Source organism: Haplochromis burtoni, unplaced genomic scaffold (assembly GCF_018398535.1).
Source record: "Haplochromis burtoni strain Fernald_Lab_line unplaced genomic scaffold, NCSU_Asbu1 Contig_144, whole genome shotgun sequence".
Taxonomy (NCBI): Eukaryota; Metazoa; Chordata; class Actinopteri; order Cichliformes; family Cichlidae; genus Haplochromis; species Haplochromis burtoni.
In genome coordinates this window covers 1,375,996-1,392,691 of record NW_024582505.1, presented here as the reverse complement: position 1 = coordinate 1,392,691, position 16,696 = coordinate 1,375,996, and the positions used below count along the sequence as shown (strand labels likewise).

The window sequence follows — 16,696 nt, the reverse complement described above, 5'->3', positions numbered from 1 at the left end:
AGTACAAAGATTAGATAAAGATGGAGTCATGAATCCGGATGTAAATGCAAATTATCAGAAAAACTGCTTTAGGGTGATGGCTTTGACTTTATAATGGTGTGATAAAAGCTGAATTTTTGAAAGTAAGTTTACAGATCCTTGTTTTAACTGAGAGTCAGAGTCAGTGGAAAATCTATTAAAACTAGTACCACCCCACCCTCGCCTCTTTTAATACATCTCTTTATGTCCAGAAGAAATTTCAGCTGAACAATAAATGCAGTTAATCAGATTGTGCTCAGGGGGAAAAGATAATGACTAACTGTATTCAGAGTCGGCGGCTGGCTCTCACACACCCACACCCCCACTGCAAAATGAGAGACTGGAAGACAAGGATAAGGGGCAGGAAAGGATCATCTCCTTTTCAGTGCAGCGTTAGGCTTCAGTTGATAAGTCTCCCATGCAATTTGTTAGCTTTACTCTTTATGATCTTGTTCTATGTGCACAAAGCTCATTTATTCAAAGCCACTGGAAAAAGAAAAAGATGACTGCACTAAATAGAAGTTCATCATCGTTCAGATTTAATGAAAGCTGATACCGTCAGGCGGGGAGGAATAAGGTGATTTTTGTGACCTTAAAACTCATTAAAAAACAAAGGAAATTATCAGGGTTTAACCTCGAGCTGCAGCAGGCTCAGCGGGGCAGCAGTGCAGGTCTGCATGCTGTGCTCAGAGCGATGAAGGCGCCTGTAATAGCAGGGACTCCCCACGGGAAGGATGTGCTCATGGCACACCTGTCAGACGCTGTTATTTGCCAAGGCTCCCAGTCGCCTGTAAATTACCCCATCCTGGTGGTCCCTGTCAGGGTTGTTGTAACGCTCGCTGAACACTGTCCTTCGAAAACGTGCACAAACACAACCTCGCTCCCACAGAACAACAGTGTTGCAGTCATTAAAGGATTGCACTGTTTCTGCTGTAGCAGCAGTGCACGGCCAACAATTGCTGCAGCAGACAGAATAAACCCCCAACTTGGAGCTCCAAAGAGATTACCCCCCCCCCCCCCCCGATCTGCCTGCGACTAACTTATTAAAAGGTCATTATTGCCGTCCTCCTGCAAATTCCAAGACTGTAACAATGAGAGAGTGTTTCAGTGTGCTTTAGAGGACTTTTTTTCTGCTCTTTGTTTCTCCTCAGAGAATGTGATTATGGCACTGAAATCTCAACCGCTCCTTCAGTGTAAATGGAGTCGCTTTCTGTGGATGTCATTTCACTTCAGAGATGTACTTTAAAACACTTGAAAAGGCGTCTATCTCCTAACAAAGCTGCTGCAAACAATGAGAGAGACAACGAGGGTTTCCTTGCAGATCGTTTTCCAAATGAATTTTTAACTTGCTGGCGATGGCAGAGACACGTGAGCGCAGTCGGGCACTTTCTGGGAGCCGTTATTTGTTCGGAGGGCTGTTGTGACATTTTGAGGAAGTGGCTTTTCTTGTTTGATCAGTGCTCTGCCCGTGCTTCGTGTGACAGCACAAGGGATGGAGATGCAGCGAAAGAGCCGTAAATCCTCTGGACAGCGTACTGTAGGGAAGGATTTGGGGTGTTTGGGCAGAAAACTGACTCATCCCTATCGCTCTGTGACCAAGAATAAATAAATCTTTTCCTCTTTTCTCCCCTCTCTGACTCTTTCAGAGGTCCCATAAAATGACAGACTTACTCATTATCACTGCAGTGCTTGGCTTGAGTCACTGTGCTGCAGTCTGATGAGGGCTGCATTTACCCTTTTTGCAATATAAATCTCCAGTGTGTGTAACTGTGAGCAGCCACTGAGTGTCTGTATTCTGGTTTATGATTTCCCATTATTCACTTAACCAGTGTCTCATTTATCCCATATTTCCTACCCTCAAAGTAATGACAAAGCTTACAAATGTAGCAAAAACTTGTCAAAGCCACATGCATTTAACCAGTGGGGACACATCCTGGGATCTGCTACACCGACCTCCTTCTGCTTTTCTGTTTAGATCTACCCAGACCCAGAGCTGGAGCAGCAGATCTTGGCTCTGCCCATCCGATGCATCCACAGCGAGGAGGGCTGTCGCTGGACTGGCCAGATGAAGCAGCTGCAGGTAAGAAGCCATGCCCTCTGATACATGCCTCCTTCCTCCACTGCTGCACCCAGCATGTGGGGTGATTCTGATGACCTGTTTTGTGTCTCTCAGGGCCACTTCTCCACCTGCGCCTTCAATGTGATACCCTGCCCCAATCGCTGCTCAGTCAAGCTGACGCGCCGCGACTTGCCCGACCACCTGCAGCACGACTGCCCCAAGCGCAAGGTCAAGTGTGAGTTTTGTGGCAGCGAGTTCACCGGCGAAGCCTATGAGGTAAGCACTTCACACCTTTTTTTTAACAAATCATTTTTATTATGGTTTCTCTCTCATTGTAAACAACTTCATGTGACAGCACATGATTTCCATGGTTATATGAAAGGTGTCTTTGTTGAAAGCAGCAGGAAAAGTGAATGCACGTGTCAGAGCCCTCAGAGAGTCTAGGTCTATTTTGAAATAACACGCGTGTTGGCAGAAAGAAAGAATATATAACCGTGTCTTTCATGCTGAAAGTGTTTTCCACAGCTGAAGTAATTCAGGCTTCTCACTAGCACCTCTGTCATTACTGCCAGCCTGCCCCTCCTCTGTTTACTCTGCTTTCCCCTTTGCCCAATATTACAGGAACATTAATACACTTTTGACCTTTACCAATAATCCTAATATCTAATATAAGTATTTATATGGATGTGCCTTTAAGCTGCTGAGATTAACAGTAGTACTCAGAAAATTCATTTATTCACAAGACAAAAAGAAATAATAGGTTGTTAAAGCTTCTACAAAGTTGGTTATACTTATAAAATAACTAAATATCTTACCCTTGCAGCCTTGGACTCAAGACTCCTTCAGTAACACTGTTTCTCACATTGTTTAATGTTAGCTCGAGGTTGCCATTTACTCTTAGCAACTGCATTCAACTTGTCATTTATTAAATATGACTTATTTATCTATAATTCTATTTGTTAGCTTTTTGAAGCTATTCCATTTCATAGGTATTTTACAGCTACAGTTTAGCTAACAGCTTAAATTGTTTGTCTCTACTGTAGTGTAGTTATTAGCTAGCAACTGTTATCTATATATTTAAGTTAAACAATAAGTTTATATTTATAGATAGCTATTTTAGGTTTTTGTACAGTAAATTAAATATAGTTTGTTACTTTGTTTCTCTTAGCTAACAACTGTTAGCCGTGCATTTAAGCTAACAATTCCCTACAATGTGGTGTTAATTTTAAACAGTATTTTTAACAATTTAATGAGTTTATCCACATTAGAAGCGAAAGCTTGTTCCTACCACTTAAAGTTGATAATAACACTTAAGAGTTATCATCTTATAATTTTGTATATTTGTACATTTTATATATTTTTTCTCTGTTAATACTCTCCATATGTATATAGTGCTGCAGTGCTAACAGGCATGTTTGCACTGAGTAGGAGATGCTCTGTATCTCATTGTACAACTGTATAGTGACAATAAAGGCATTATTAGGGCAATCGTGGCTCAAAGAGTTAGCAGTTTGTCTTGTAACGGGAAGGTTGCCGGTTCGAGCCCCAGCTCGGACAGTCTCGGTCGTTGTGTCCTTGGGCAAGACACTTCACCCGCCGCCTACTGGTGATGGCCAGAGGGGCCGATGGCGCGATATGGCAGCCTCGCTTCTGCCAGTCTGCCCCAGGGCAGCTGTGGCTACAACTGTGGTTGCCTCCACCAGTGTGTGAATGTGAGAGTGAATGAATAGTGGAATTGTACAGCACTTTGAGGGCCCCGAAAAGTGCTATATAAATGCAATTCATTATTATATTATATTCTATCTTATAATTTTAGGTTATTATCTGAAAATGAGGAGTTATTTCTGAATCAGTTGAAATTTCAAGATGCATAAATTTGGAAAAAGTCAAAATTCTGACATGTGTAATGTGAAACTTTAAGTTTTGAAAGTTAGCAAAATGCCAAAACAAATGTTCAGTGGCAGAAACACTTTAATTTGAATTTTAAAAAAATGTTTGAATGGAAGACTGTTTTATTTAGGTCATTTTGTTTTTTAAATTAAATATACAGTTTTTATTTTTATTAAATTAATTCAGTTCAGTTCCCGTGGCTACTGGAAAAGTAGTGGTAATACATGGAACTAAATTGCCTCACAAATCTAGCAATATAAAATGGGTAAAAAAAAGGTTTTGCTTTCTGTGCTGGACACCATTAGATATAATTGGTGAACATTTTGTTATTAGATTAAGATCCAGTTAGATCCCCATGATTCGTTACTATTCATGGATCCAGGTGTGTTCATTGCTGCAATAACATTCAGTATAACCCAATTTTAACAGGCATTATTTTGTTAATTAAAATGCAGTTTAAATAAAAGACACCATCAAATATGCACACCTCCATGTCTGAATCATAGATTTATGTCATAACCCCGATCTAATTTTTTATTTTTCTCATTCCAGAATCACCAGGGTGTATGTCCTCAAGAGAGCGTTTACTGCGAGAACAAGTGCGGGGCGAGGATGATGCGTCGCCTGCTGTCCCAACACAGCATGGCCGAGTGCCCCAAACGCACGCAGCCCTGCAAGTACTGCGGCAAGGAGTTCGTCTTCGACACAATCCAGGTCTGTTTCACATTAAGTTTATGACCAGATGCTGTGATTTTTCTTAAAAGGCTCCTTAATTTCTTTTTTAAATGTATTTATTTTTTATTAGTGAAATAATTATGTTTGGCAAGATGAAGTGCAGAGACACATTTTATCTTCTGTCTGTAATTCAGCCTATTGGGGCCCGATGGCAAAGAGAAAACCTGCTGTAGCTGAAGGATGTTTCCATTTATGGTGTCTCTGTCTTGTGGCAGCTGGATTTTTAGTGTGAAGGTGCTGTTTTTTCTTTCTGGGTTTTTGTTATGGGGAAGGCACCTCCTGCTGCACACATCTGGCCAGAGGCAGAGCAGTCAGTGTCACCCTCCCCCACGTGACAGGCCAAGATGTAATAATCCAATCTTGGTCATAGCACACACTAGTGTTGAAGAGCTTTTTCCGTTGTCACGTGATATTCAGAGCTTTTCTCAGTATTGCTCATTTAATTGGTTTACAAAGATAGGTGTTATCTTGCTTCCTCATGTCGCCATCTAGTCTATAACGGGGCATCTCAAACAGCTGCTGATTTTACCATGACAACATACACTAATTTACAATATTATGCAATCTAATACGTCACATGAAGATATGGAAGACATTTTATAGACTGGTTTTAATGAAATCAGTTGATGAAATGATCAGCCGACATTTATAAAACAGATGAAAATGTATAAAAATGTTAATCACAATTAACCAGATCCGCTGCTTTCCTTGGTTTATTCAGCCATGGATCTAAAACCATAACGTATTTACTATAACAAATAGCTTCATTTCTTTTCTTTGAAGCTAAAATAAAAATAATTTTATGCTTTTTATGTCTGTAGCCTCCATTTTTAAACCCAAGTTTTGGGGGGTACTTTCAAGTTCTTCTTTTCCCCTGTACAGCTATTAATCTGAGCCTTGGTGTGCAGTCTGTGTTCTTACTGGTCATGCTGTCTGTCCTCTGCAGAACCATCAGTACCACTGCCCTCGCTTTCCTGTCCAGTGCCCAAACCAATGCGGCACACCCAACATTGCCCGAGAGGACCTGGCTAACCATATGAAGGATAACTGTGGTAGCGCCCTCGTTCTCTGCCCCTTTAAAGATGCCGGGTGCAAACACAGGGTAAGACCTGCATCATTTGACCTTAAGAGATGACTTGTCAAATGTTTTGCCTTTGTTGTCCAAGAAGGAAACTTCTGGTCCTTGGTAAATGTGTCCAAAATATTGCCTTTCTTCTTCTCAGACATGCACTGCTGTGGCTGTAGGGTCTATTTTAATGAGATCAACACTTCTACACTCTGACAGTGCATTTCTGTCTATTTATAAAACCCACATCAATCTGGAGAAATGTGGATATGCTCGAGGAAGAGTGACTTATGAGCACCAAACTCCGGCTTGGTGTTCTGTTAAGACTTAAAAAGCATCTGGAGAGCTTGACTTGTTCTATTTAAAGATGGCCTGATGGAAAGTACAAACACAAAAGCAGAGTGCAGATTCACTTTGCAGTCTGAGCATGCTCATCTTCATCATATTACTGTTTGTTTTATTATTAATTGATACACAGGAAGTTTTAAGTGTCCCGTACTGTATAAAACCTGGGAGAAATACTATAAGTAACTAAGATTAGCGCAAAAGCATTCTTTTACACTGATGGGAAGCCAATTTTTGTTTTTATAATCAGATTCCCCGTTCTCTGCAGTGCCCCAAACTGGCTATTGGTCGTCACCTGGAAGACACCACTAAGTCCCACCTGACCATGATGTGTAACCTGGTGGGTCGTCAGCGGCAGGAGATCCTGGAGCTGCGGAGGGAGATGGAGGAGTTGTCTGTAAGCCACGATGGCGTACTCATCTGGAAACTCAGTGACTACTCACGGAAACTCCAGGAGGCCAAACTCAGAAGTAACCATGAGTTCTTCAGCCCGCCCTTCTACACTCACCGCTATGGCTACAAGCTGCAGGTGTCAGCCTTCCTCAATGGTAATGGGAGTGGTGAGGGCTCTCACCTCTCTGTCTATATCCGCGTGCTGCCCGGAGAATATGACAACCTGCTGGAGTGGCCCTTCTCCTACAAGGTGACGTTTTCCATTCTGGACCAGAGCGACCCATCGCTTTCAAAACCCCAGCACATCACTGAGACCTTCAACCCCGACCCTAACTGGAAGAACTTCCAGAAGCCCTGCAGCAGCCGTAACTCGCTGGACGAGAGCACGCTGGGCTTCGGTTACCCCAAGTTCATCTCGCACGAGGAGATCAAGAAGAGGAACTACATCCGGGACAACTGCATCTTCATCAAGGCTTCTATAGAGATTCCCCAGAAGATAATGGGTTGAGATGCAAACTTTGTTTTCTGTTTATGAAGGAGAAAGATTCGTTAAAGACTGGAACTGAAACTTAACCTTGAGAACTTATACAGACTTACCCTTTAGACCAGGGGTCCCCAATCCCAATCCACGAGGGCCGGTGTCCCTGCAGGTTTTAGATCTCACCCTGGGTCAACACACCTGAATCACATGATTAGTTCTTTACCAGGCCTCTGGAGAATTTCAAGACATGTTGAGAAGGTAGTTTATCCATTTAAATCAGCTGTGATGGATCAAGGACACATCTAAAACCTGCAGGGACACCGGCCCTCGTGGACTGGGATTGGGGACACCTGCTTTAGACACTTTCTGCCCTTATAACTTCTCCACCACAGAGCTTGTAGTGAGTCTGTCTGGCTGTGCAAGTGGACTTGGAGGACCTTGATATATCAGAGAGGAGAAAGTGTTTCGTCTGCAGAGCCATCAATCTCTGTTGTTTCTTTTATTATTAATTTTTTTTTTTTCAATTTCCGTTTGTTGACCTTTAATCACAGTCTACAACTGAAAGCCTTGGAAATCAAACAGTGCCTAAAGAGTTTATCTTAAGTTATGCTTTTGTTGTTTTTGTTTTTACCATGCAAAAGATTATGGAACAGATATAAAATAAAGCTGAAGGGCTTCATTAGCCTCTACACTAAGAGTAGGAAAAAAGGAAAAAAACAAGCTGTTTTAGAGATGTCCCATTTTTATCTGGGATGATCTAAAGAAGAGGGAGCAGAGGACTCAAGCTCAAGCCCAACTGCCTTTTGTACATGTGCTCATACAGTATATATGAACCCTGAATACGCAGTAAGAACTGCTTGTGAGATTTGTGAACACGCAAACAGGTCAGTGTTCACGGGTGAGAAACTTCCAGCTCAAATATTGATCATTTTCATGTTTTAATGGAATAATGATTCAAGACTGTTCTGGATTTGAACTTCCTGGCTGGCTGTTCTGCATGGCTTTCCTTCAGGTGCTCCGGTGTCCTCTCACAGTCCAAAGACTTGCATGTCAGGTTAATTGGTGAGTTTAAATTGGCCGTAGTTGTGAATGCAAGCATGACTGGATCACAGTTTCTAGGTTAGCCTTTTGAACTACCAATCCAGCTTACTCAACTTAGGCTTGAATAAGAAAATGAATTCTTTGGAAAAGATACAGCTGCTATAGCTTATAATCTTAGCGTGGCTAACAGCTAGCCTTCCTGCTAGCCTTCAAGCAACTGTAGCCAACAGTCATGTGGGGATTACTCAGTTGTGGATGGCTTTAGACAACACAGAGGAGTAGTCACTCATATTATACTTCTTTGAAGTCCACCTTAATGCCAGACAATGTGGTGTCTTGTATGTATGGTGTACTGTAAAGTTGGACCAAGCTAGTCCTAGCATGCTCACAGAAACTGTAAACCACTCATACGTCACTTTCAAACAGCTTTTCCTCTTGTTTCCTCTTGATAAGCTAACTACCTACGAGCTGTAACAAAAGATATGAGTGTTATCAACTGCTAGACTTAAACCACTGAAACAATAAATATCCAGCAAGCCGTTGAAACATTAACGTTAGCTTCCCAGTCAGACCTGCTCATGTTGTTTCAGTGCAACAGTTGTTCAGTCAGATCGTCTCTTGCAAAGCAAGAACTATTGATCTGATTATCAAGAGCAGACAAATATCTCTGGATTTTGTTCATACAAACATTTGACTGATGACATATTTGGTTATGAAATGATTATGATCAGCTAACCACACAGCATCGAAGCTCATCAGGCCAACCACGGCCTCCAGTGCAACGGGTTAAGAATGATTGTTTTATTAAAAACTGTTAAAAATATATTATGAAATGGTTCTTCTTCACAAACCTTTCATCACTATAAAGTCCAAAAAGGACATTCAGGACATCAAAGTCATGTCGACTGTACGATTTTCTCTTTCTATTGAGAAAAGATGGTGTGTCAAAGGTTTTTCAGCGTTGAGATGTTTGCTTTCAAAATCTCTCAAAGTGTTTTTTCACCTGTCAACAATGAAATTACAGGTCTGTCTCTTCTTCCCATCACAGGACCTCTCCATGACTTTGTATTTTTAGCTAGTTTGACCCCCCCCCGGTGATTAAAAACAAACTCACCTTCTGTTGGTCTTCGGATGAGTAGAGCAAAGAGGTCAGCTGTCGGAGTACCTGTGCATTTTAAAAAAAGAAGGAAAAGCCATGTGGCCTTTTTATACAGTATGTCTTCGCATGAGGGTTTTAGGGCTGAGCAGGGCGACATAAACACATGCATGCTTCATGTGCTATCACCGGGATCACATTTTTGTACTGTAACTTGTAAAATCCTCTCCTGTTGATGGCTGTTCTTTCTTTTGGACCATTGGAAAGATGACAAATTGTTGAAAAGAATATTGTTTTTTACTTTTTTTGGTTTGTTTTTATATACAGAAATGTGAACACTGTTTTTAATATAACCTATAAAGACAATGAACACTTGGCTGTGAAGTGTGTTTTACGTAGCCTGGGCGTTGAGGGTATACTGCAGCTATTTTGAAAAGATAGCAAGATCGATGCATAATGCAAAAATGGGGAGCGGCCCTGCGCTAAACATCACTCTCCATCACAGCACCATCCGAGGTGTGGAGGACTTTCTCGATGCAGTTCACTCACGATGTATGTGAATACTAATGTAAAAATGCAGAAGCACATTCTGTCTTTTTATGATTATACATGGAAAAATTTCCTGATTTCTTGTCATAATACCAGCTGATATTTTCCAGTGATTTAAAGAAGTGAAAAAATAAAACTTTTTGTAAGATTCTGTATTTTTAAAAGTACCTAGCTGTTTTATACAAACACCTTTCATTGGAGAGTCGGGGTGACTTTGGGAACTTTCAGACCCTTTCGTCTCTTGGACATTTGGAGAATTTGTTCGTCCGTGTGGTTTGAGCCTTACATATTCTGTCTGTATTATTTCCTCTTAAAAGTATTTATTTTAAGGAGCCGTCGTGTGAGTTTGCACACGTGGTACAAATGTTTTAATATGTTGACTGATGAGTGCTTGTCAATTTCTTAACTGAAATAAAATACCATATATTATAATTGTTTTGTTTTATCTTTTGATCACATTTGTCCACTAAATTAAATCATCAGACATCATGTATACTGGTATGTTTGCAAATGTGACCTAGCACCCTCCCACATCTTTACAAACTGTCAGTCAGTGACAGTGCCCTGACAAAAGTCAGTGATGCGTATTTTATATGTTTAGACCTTACTCACACAGGCCTAGAAATTGGTCAGAAAAACCTGGTAGTATCCAGTTAAAAATGTGTATTCCCTGACTGGCTGGCGAGTAGTTACCAGGTAAAATCAGTCCCATAGAACGTGCTTCCTGCTTGTGATTGTTTTTGTCACTAGCAGATTGCTGTGGTCTCCTATTTTGCATGGAAGATTAACTTGTCTGCTAACCAGAAACGCCCAACATGGTCGGGCTATATATTTTCCCCTAGCGACAGGTGTTTGCCAAGTGGTTGCCAACTAGTCTCTATGCCTGTGTGAATGGAGCTCCAGATCCAGATCATCAACAATATTAAATATTCTAGGATCAGCAACCTTTTTAATTTGATCCATGGGGTTCAAAATCATCTGGAAACAAAGAGTCACTGATTATTTTATTTAAGTGCTGTTTGTGTTTATGTGGAGCCAACAGGAAGTCAGCCAACTAGTCCATGCTCTTTACGGACTCGACTATTAAGAATGATGCTGAGCATGCTCTCTGGGCCCAAAAATAGCAGTATAATGTGGTACATCCCAGTATTATGGAAGCCACTGAACTACTTTTATTCCAATTCATTAAAGGAAGCCATCTAACCAATCTGAATCAAGTTCTTAATATATCTGTGATTAGTGACTTGAGATGACCGTTTTTTGTAACAAGTAATGAAAGCATCTATGATTTGATAATGAAATTGTGTGTTTCTGTTCAGTAGCCACAACAGGGGTAATTTTTAAGTACTATTTATCAGTCTGTCAGCAATATTATGGAAAAATGAACTGGCTGAAGTTCATGAATCTTGGTGGAGATGTGGAGCACTGCCAAGGAGGAAAATCTTGGCAAACTCTCTAGATCATTTTCTTGGTTATAAAAGTAATTTTGGGATAAAGCCCTGGGCTGTTTCAACGATGTTGGTTTGTCTGTTTTTCTGTCTATATAGCAACTACTAGGCTGGATGTCGTAAAGCTTCTTGGAGAGATGGAGACTAGGCTAAACCATTAAACCATTAAACTTTATTTAAAATATTAACTGTACTGACCTTGGTGGAGTGCTGCACCCTCTGAATGCCTTTCTAGTTTAATGTGATTTTGGACTGAAGAAGATTTATACTGTTTGCATTTAAAATACACTCATACTTAAAATGCCTCTGAATTATTGATGAAATATATTATCACCATTAAAACTTAATGATACTAAAAAGCTATAAAGTTCATCTCAACATTCACATTTAGCAAACTTGCCTTCTGTCTGTTTTTTTTTTTTAACTCATTAATATTCAAAACCACAACAATTTTTTTTGTTGGACTCGATTAATCCACCTCAGGTTTTCTGTCCTTCAAGTGCAGTTGTATTTTTAGAGCAAACATGACTGACCTCCTATACAAACAGAGTCACTTCCTCAATTCTAGGTCAGGGATCAGTTTGATTTCAGTTGTGTCTTTCTTTAAGTCTGCTGTTACTCTGCTGGAGTTGGAGGGGGGTAGGGCAGGGGAGGAAAAGGGGCAAAGGAAGTGAGACAGACACCAGCCCTCCCTGCTTTGAAGTTCTGCCAGGAGTTTGCATTAGCTTGCAGTTTGGATAATGTTCAGTGCAGCAGGATTTAGGGAAGAGGAAAATGAGCTTTTATCCTCAAAGTCACTGAGAGGTCCCTAAGGAGGACAGTCCTGTTTTCCACTTACTGTACAGGAGTTGGCCAAAGTCTTTTAAAAACCCATCATATCAACTGTTGGAGTCCCATATTTTTTATTTTTTCATTTAAGAATGAAAACAACATCTGTTTAAGGAGCACCGCATGACTGTTCCCTTTGCTTCTTTGCTTTTTGAGGAAATTGCCAATAATCTTAAAAAACACTTCCTAAGAAGGCTTACCTTTCATTCAGGATTGTTTTTTTTTCACAAGTCATAGAAGTCATTCATTTAAGGAAAAGGGTCCTCTCTTCAATAATAAAGAAAGGCAGAACACTATGAGGCTGAAAAACCATATGACAGCCTCATACTTTCCTGGCAAAAGACACACAACCAACAACACTGTGCCGCTTCAGGGCGATGCAGAATCAAAATAGTAACAGCTAATTACATGTTAGCAGGCTCCATGTTTCCCATGAAGCACAGACTCACGTGCAGTTTGATGTACAATGCTGCCCTTTGGCTTTGCACATTTTGACCCTCAGCTCCCATTGGTTAACGATTTAAACGCACAGTCACGTTTTCATATAAACCAGTATCATTCCTGTTTGTTGAGCTCACCTATACTTTAGTAAACTCAAGCTAAAAATCAGATGCCATCTGGGTTAAAGAAGGAGGTTGTGGTGAAGGCGGAGAGGAGCCCAACCCATGGAGGCTTTCCTCGCCCATTAAAAAAAATACACATCAAAGAGAAGCTGCGGTTTATGAAGCGGTGCCATGCTGTCGTGCCTCGTACTGGAGTTAAACAATCGTGGCTCACAGAGCAGGAACTGAACCGGGGTTATACAAGAGTGAGATGGTGTCCTACAGCAGAAAAAAAAATCCTAGCAGAAGTAAACATATGTGCTACACAGCAGGAGTTTCCTCAGGAGTCAGATAAATCATCAGACATGAACGTGAGCATGACAGTTCGCTCCTGGCCTGTGAACAGGACTTTGGCAAAAAAAAATATCTTAACTAAAGTTAAATATTTACAGAAAAATATTCTCATATATGGCCTAAAGATACCAGAAGGATTGTTGATTTCAATGTTTTAACTGATCTGCACATTTAATAAAAATGCCGTAGAATGAAAAAAAAATAACGAAAAAGTAGTTTGTATATAGAAGGTGTAAGAATGTGAAGATGGAGTATGCAAAAAGTGTAAGCACCTCTTTTAAAAAAAAAAAAAAAAAAAAAAAGAGGTTTCACTATCTCAGACTCTACAGACCTTAGTTAGCATGTAAAATGTTAAAGTTCATGACAGTACAATTACACAAAGACTGAACAAGCACAGGATGTTTTGAAGAGCTGCTAAGAGAAAAGCCATTTCTCTCTAAAAAGGACATGGTAGCACAGCTTACGTTTAATTTTTCACAGGACTGCAAGTTTTCAGGGTCCTCTTAACATTTTTTTTTAGAAAAAAAAATCCTGCAGGTTTTCAGAGTCCTGTGAAAACTTTTCTCAAAAGATTGCATATCGATATTTTGTTGACATCCAATACAGCGGCCTGAATGATAGGGAGAAAGATAACAAGATATGTGAGTGGGGAAAATTGATTTCTTTCTTGTGTGGCGTAAACAACTAACCACTATTGCAACCCACCGTCAAAAGAAATGAGGGGAAAAACGTCAATATGTACAAGTGCGAAGCTGTTCTATGATGTCTGAGGATGTCAATAGCCCTCAGCCTGAGCACATCATCTGCTTAGAGAAGATGACTAATGATAACATAGCACAAATCAAACTTGAGACACTTGGAAACTAAAGAATCCTTCACCAAAGAGGAGTTAAACCAGAACACGGGCCATCAAAACTCCTTCCTCTCCCAGGTTTTCTTGTTGTTGGTTTCCCATCTGTGTTTCTGTTGTGGTTAGCCTCTTATGGGGTGGGGTCTCTAGCCCCACACCCAACCCTCCTTCATTCTCATCCTTGACTTAGAGCCAGGAAGTGGTGGAGCTAAAAGACTTGTTGGACAGGGTGAAAGTGTCTGATAAGATAATTCATGCAAGTTAAAAATGTTCAGTCAGAGGATACAAGTTACAGATAAGTGAACACAAATGTTTGTCGGCCCTTCGCCAACTTGTTTTGATGATAAGACTTCTTCTCTTTTTAAAGTACTCAGACATAACATACTGGAATTTGGACATAAATGTACATGGGATGTGTCTATTTAGAAAAAGAATGAAAAAATGTTTCTTTGTGAAAATAATAATAATAATAATAATAATAATAATAATAATAATAATGTAGGTAAAATAGAAATATTACATAAATATTCACTTCTGCGGCTGTGAGGTGCAGCAGGCCCTCCATAAATGAAGACAGCCTGGCTCCTTGACTCGGATCATCAATTTAAGGTCATAAATCTATCACAGAAGTGACAGTTAGCTACTGTTACAGCTAACCTCTGGATTCACTCGCATGTCATCTCACTGAATGTCTTCACAAAAAGTTGGATGAACAAAAAATGGCAATTTTCATAAAAGTTGGGCATCCCTAGTTCTTCCGATTTCCCCTGTCATCCCTGTTTTGGAAATATTGTATCCACAAGCTGGCTAACTCTATATATGTTTTTTAATTTGCCTCTTGTTTTCTGGTAATTGTTTCATATTTCAGGGGTCTATAAGGGGCTTGAGGAGTGCTACTTTAGCTAATTTGTGGTTGCTACAGTTTGAGTGCAGCTAACAAAAGATAAACTTTGATACCAACTAGGGCTTGGTGCTGATTTCAAAACAAAAAATCAGCACCAAGTCAACTAACCATTATTATTATTATCTTATTAGCTATGCATGCTAATTATCCATCTTAAATTAGTTAACAAGCACACTATTTTGGAATTAACAAACCTAAAATAAACAACTAAATACAATGTCAAAGTTCATCATAATCTTAAAAAGATTTTACCCATTTTTACCCCTCAACCGTAAAAGGCTGCTGGGGTAATTGCTGTTCCTCTGCTGGACGGGCAGGCATAAACCCCGATCTTTGTGAACACGAAGACTTGAGAATGAGGCAATGCAGGATTTTCAAATTGATACCACAGGTCCATCTATTGAAAATCTCAAACAATATGGAATTTTGATGACCTCAATCTCAAGGTCAAGGTAAGTGGTCAAGTGTTCTGAAAATCCTGTGAATGCAATAACTCGAGAAGGAAGTCACCAAAGATTTTCTAATTTATACGATGGGTGCATCTTCTAGGAGGGGGCTGAGGGGTAGCACTGGGGGCAGTCAGTATTTTAATATTCTGAACAAGTAGGCTGCAGCACCTAATTAAGTATTAAGTAAATATTTCCTGTGAACTTCTCTAAAAAGATACCCTATAACGGTTATTGAGAACGACTAAAAAGTATTGCGTATTAAAAGTCAGAATAACTAATTTGACCTTCATGCTTGTTCTTTGTCTGGTAATCCATAATATAATCTTCTTTAAGTCAGTAGCAGCCCCACCCCACTCCTCCCTCAGTGACTCACTGAAATAATCCCACTTATCTTTAAATTGGAGCAGATGCAAAGGTGCAGACCTGCGACTTGTTCTGAATGCATAACGAACACGCACCTCATATAAAAACCATTAAAAATCGTTAAAAAAAACCCCAGTCAGCCGTGAGCCCGACCATGTATGACTCATGCAATTCAATGACAGATGCTCTCTCCGTCTAAATCCTACTGCATTATTGGTATGCGCAGCTGAATGTGTAAACCAAATTAACAGCTTGTAAGATTTACGTGGGGGTGTCATTTTTCTTATTTTTCCATAAAAATTCAATGTTGGTATTCTCAGCTTCTCCTTGAAATTCCGACCATATGTTATGATAAGGCTGTCTGACCTGACCTGTTATAACCACGACCTGAATACAACAGAATCTGATAAAGCAGTGCAAGACAGCTGCATGATATAGTGTGTGGAAAGCAAAAGAAAGATGGCCTCTCCTGCATGTATGCAGCCTCTGTCAGAGGTCAGACATACATCTGATAAATATCCATCTGGTGACTGATAGATAGATTTCATCTCTTTTTAAAGCCAGCCGTGTAACACCAGAAACAGTGACCTGAGGTCGTAGGTTAGTCCGACCTACCGTGGCTACCTTCCAGCACTACACCGCTGCCAAGTGTGGATCAATTACTGGCTTTGATTACTGGAAAATAAAACAAGAGCCTTCGGGTGAGGAACCAAGAGGGGCTCACCCACTCATGTCAGAGACAGAGATCTCTGGCTGATGAATACAAATGTGCTTCAAATATAGCATACAGCTGTCTGTGTTCAGTTCATAAATTTGTCGTTTTAAAACTAAATGACTAAAATGTGTATTTTTTCAAGTAACCTTCACTGCATTCTTTTTTTCATACTTCATAAAGTACATTTTCAAAAACGATACACCACTTTGAAGACATTGATTGCCAGTAATAACCACATCACATATGACTATTACCATCACTTGCCTTGTGCATCATAAAATAAAGAGCAGCTTAAAGTTGCTGTTGTCTTCTAGTCACAACATTCAAGGCTAGTGTGAAAATAAGGGGCCACTTTTAGTAATGAACTGCAGATAAACACATTTAAAGAAGAGAACATCCTGGAATATTTGAAGTTCATCATCATGAGAGCTGAGTAATATAAGAGAAATGAGCATCAGTGATGAAACTGTGCACAACATGAATATGACAAATACAGGAATACAATTTGTCCTTAAAAAATAATGGCAAAAATGGATTAAAAACAAAGTCATAGTGTACCATGGCAATGAT

General features: G+C 40.0%; 1 protein-coding gene across 1 annotated transcript in view; it reads left to right on the top strand.

Annotated features, from left to right (window-relative positions):
• Positions 1–7,190, top strand: part of traf4a (tnf receptor-associated factor 4a) — a 34,414-nt gene extending 27,224 nt beyond the window's left edge. Inside the window, exons 3-7 of the mRNA XM_042224604.1 lie at positions 1,994–2,098; positions 2,192–2,353; positions 4,520–4,681; positions 5,649–5,804; positions 6,382–7,190. Of these exons, the coding sequence (XP_042080538.1) occupies positions 1,994–2,098; positions 2,192–2,353; positions 4,520–4,681; positions 5,649–5,804; positions 6,382–7,014 (1,218 nt within the window). The 3' untranslated portion in view covers positions 7,015–7,190. The remainder of the gene's footprint in view (positions 1–1,993; positions 2,099–2,191; positions 2,354–4,519; positions 4,682–5,648; positions 5,805–6,381) is intronic.
• Positions 7,191–16,696: the final 9,506 nt, after the last annotated feature.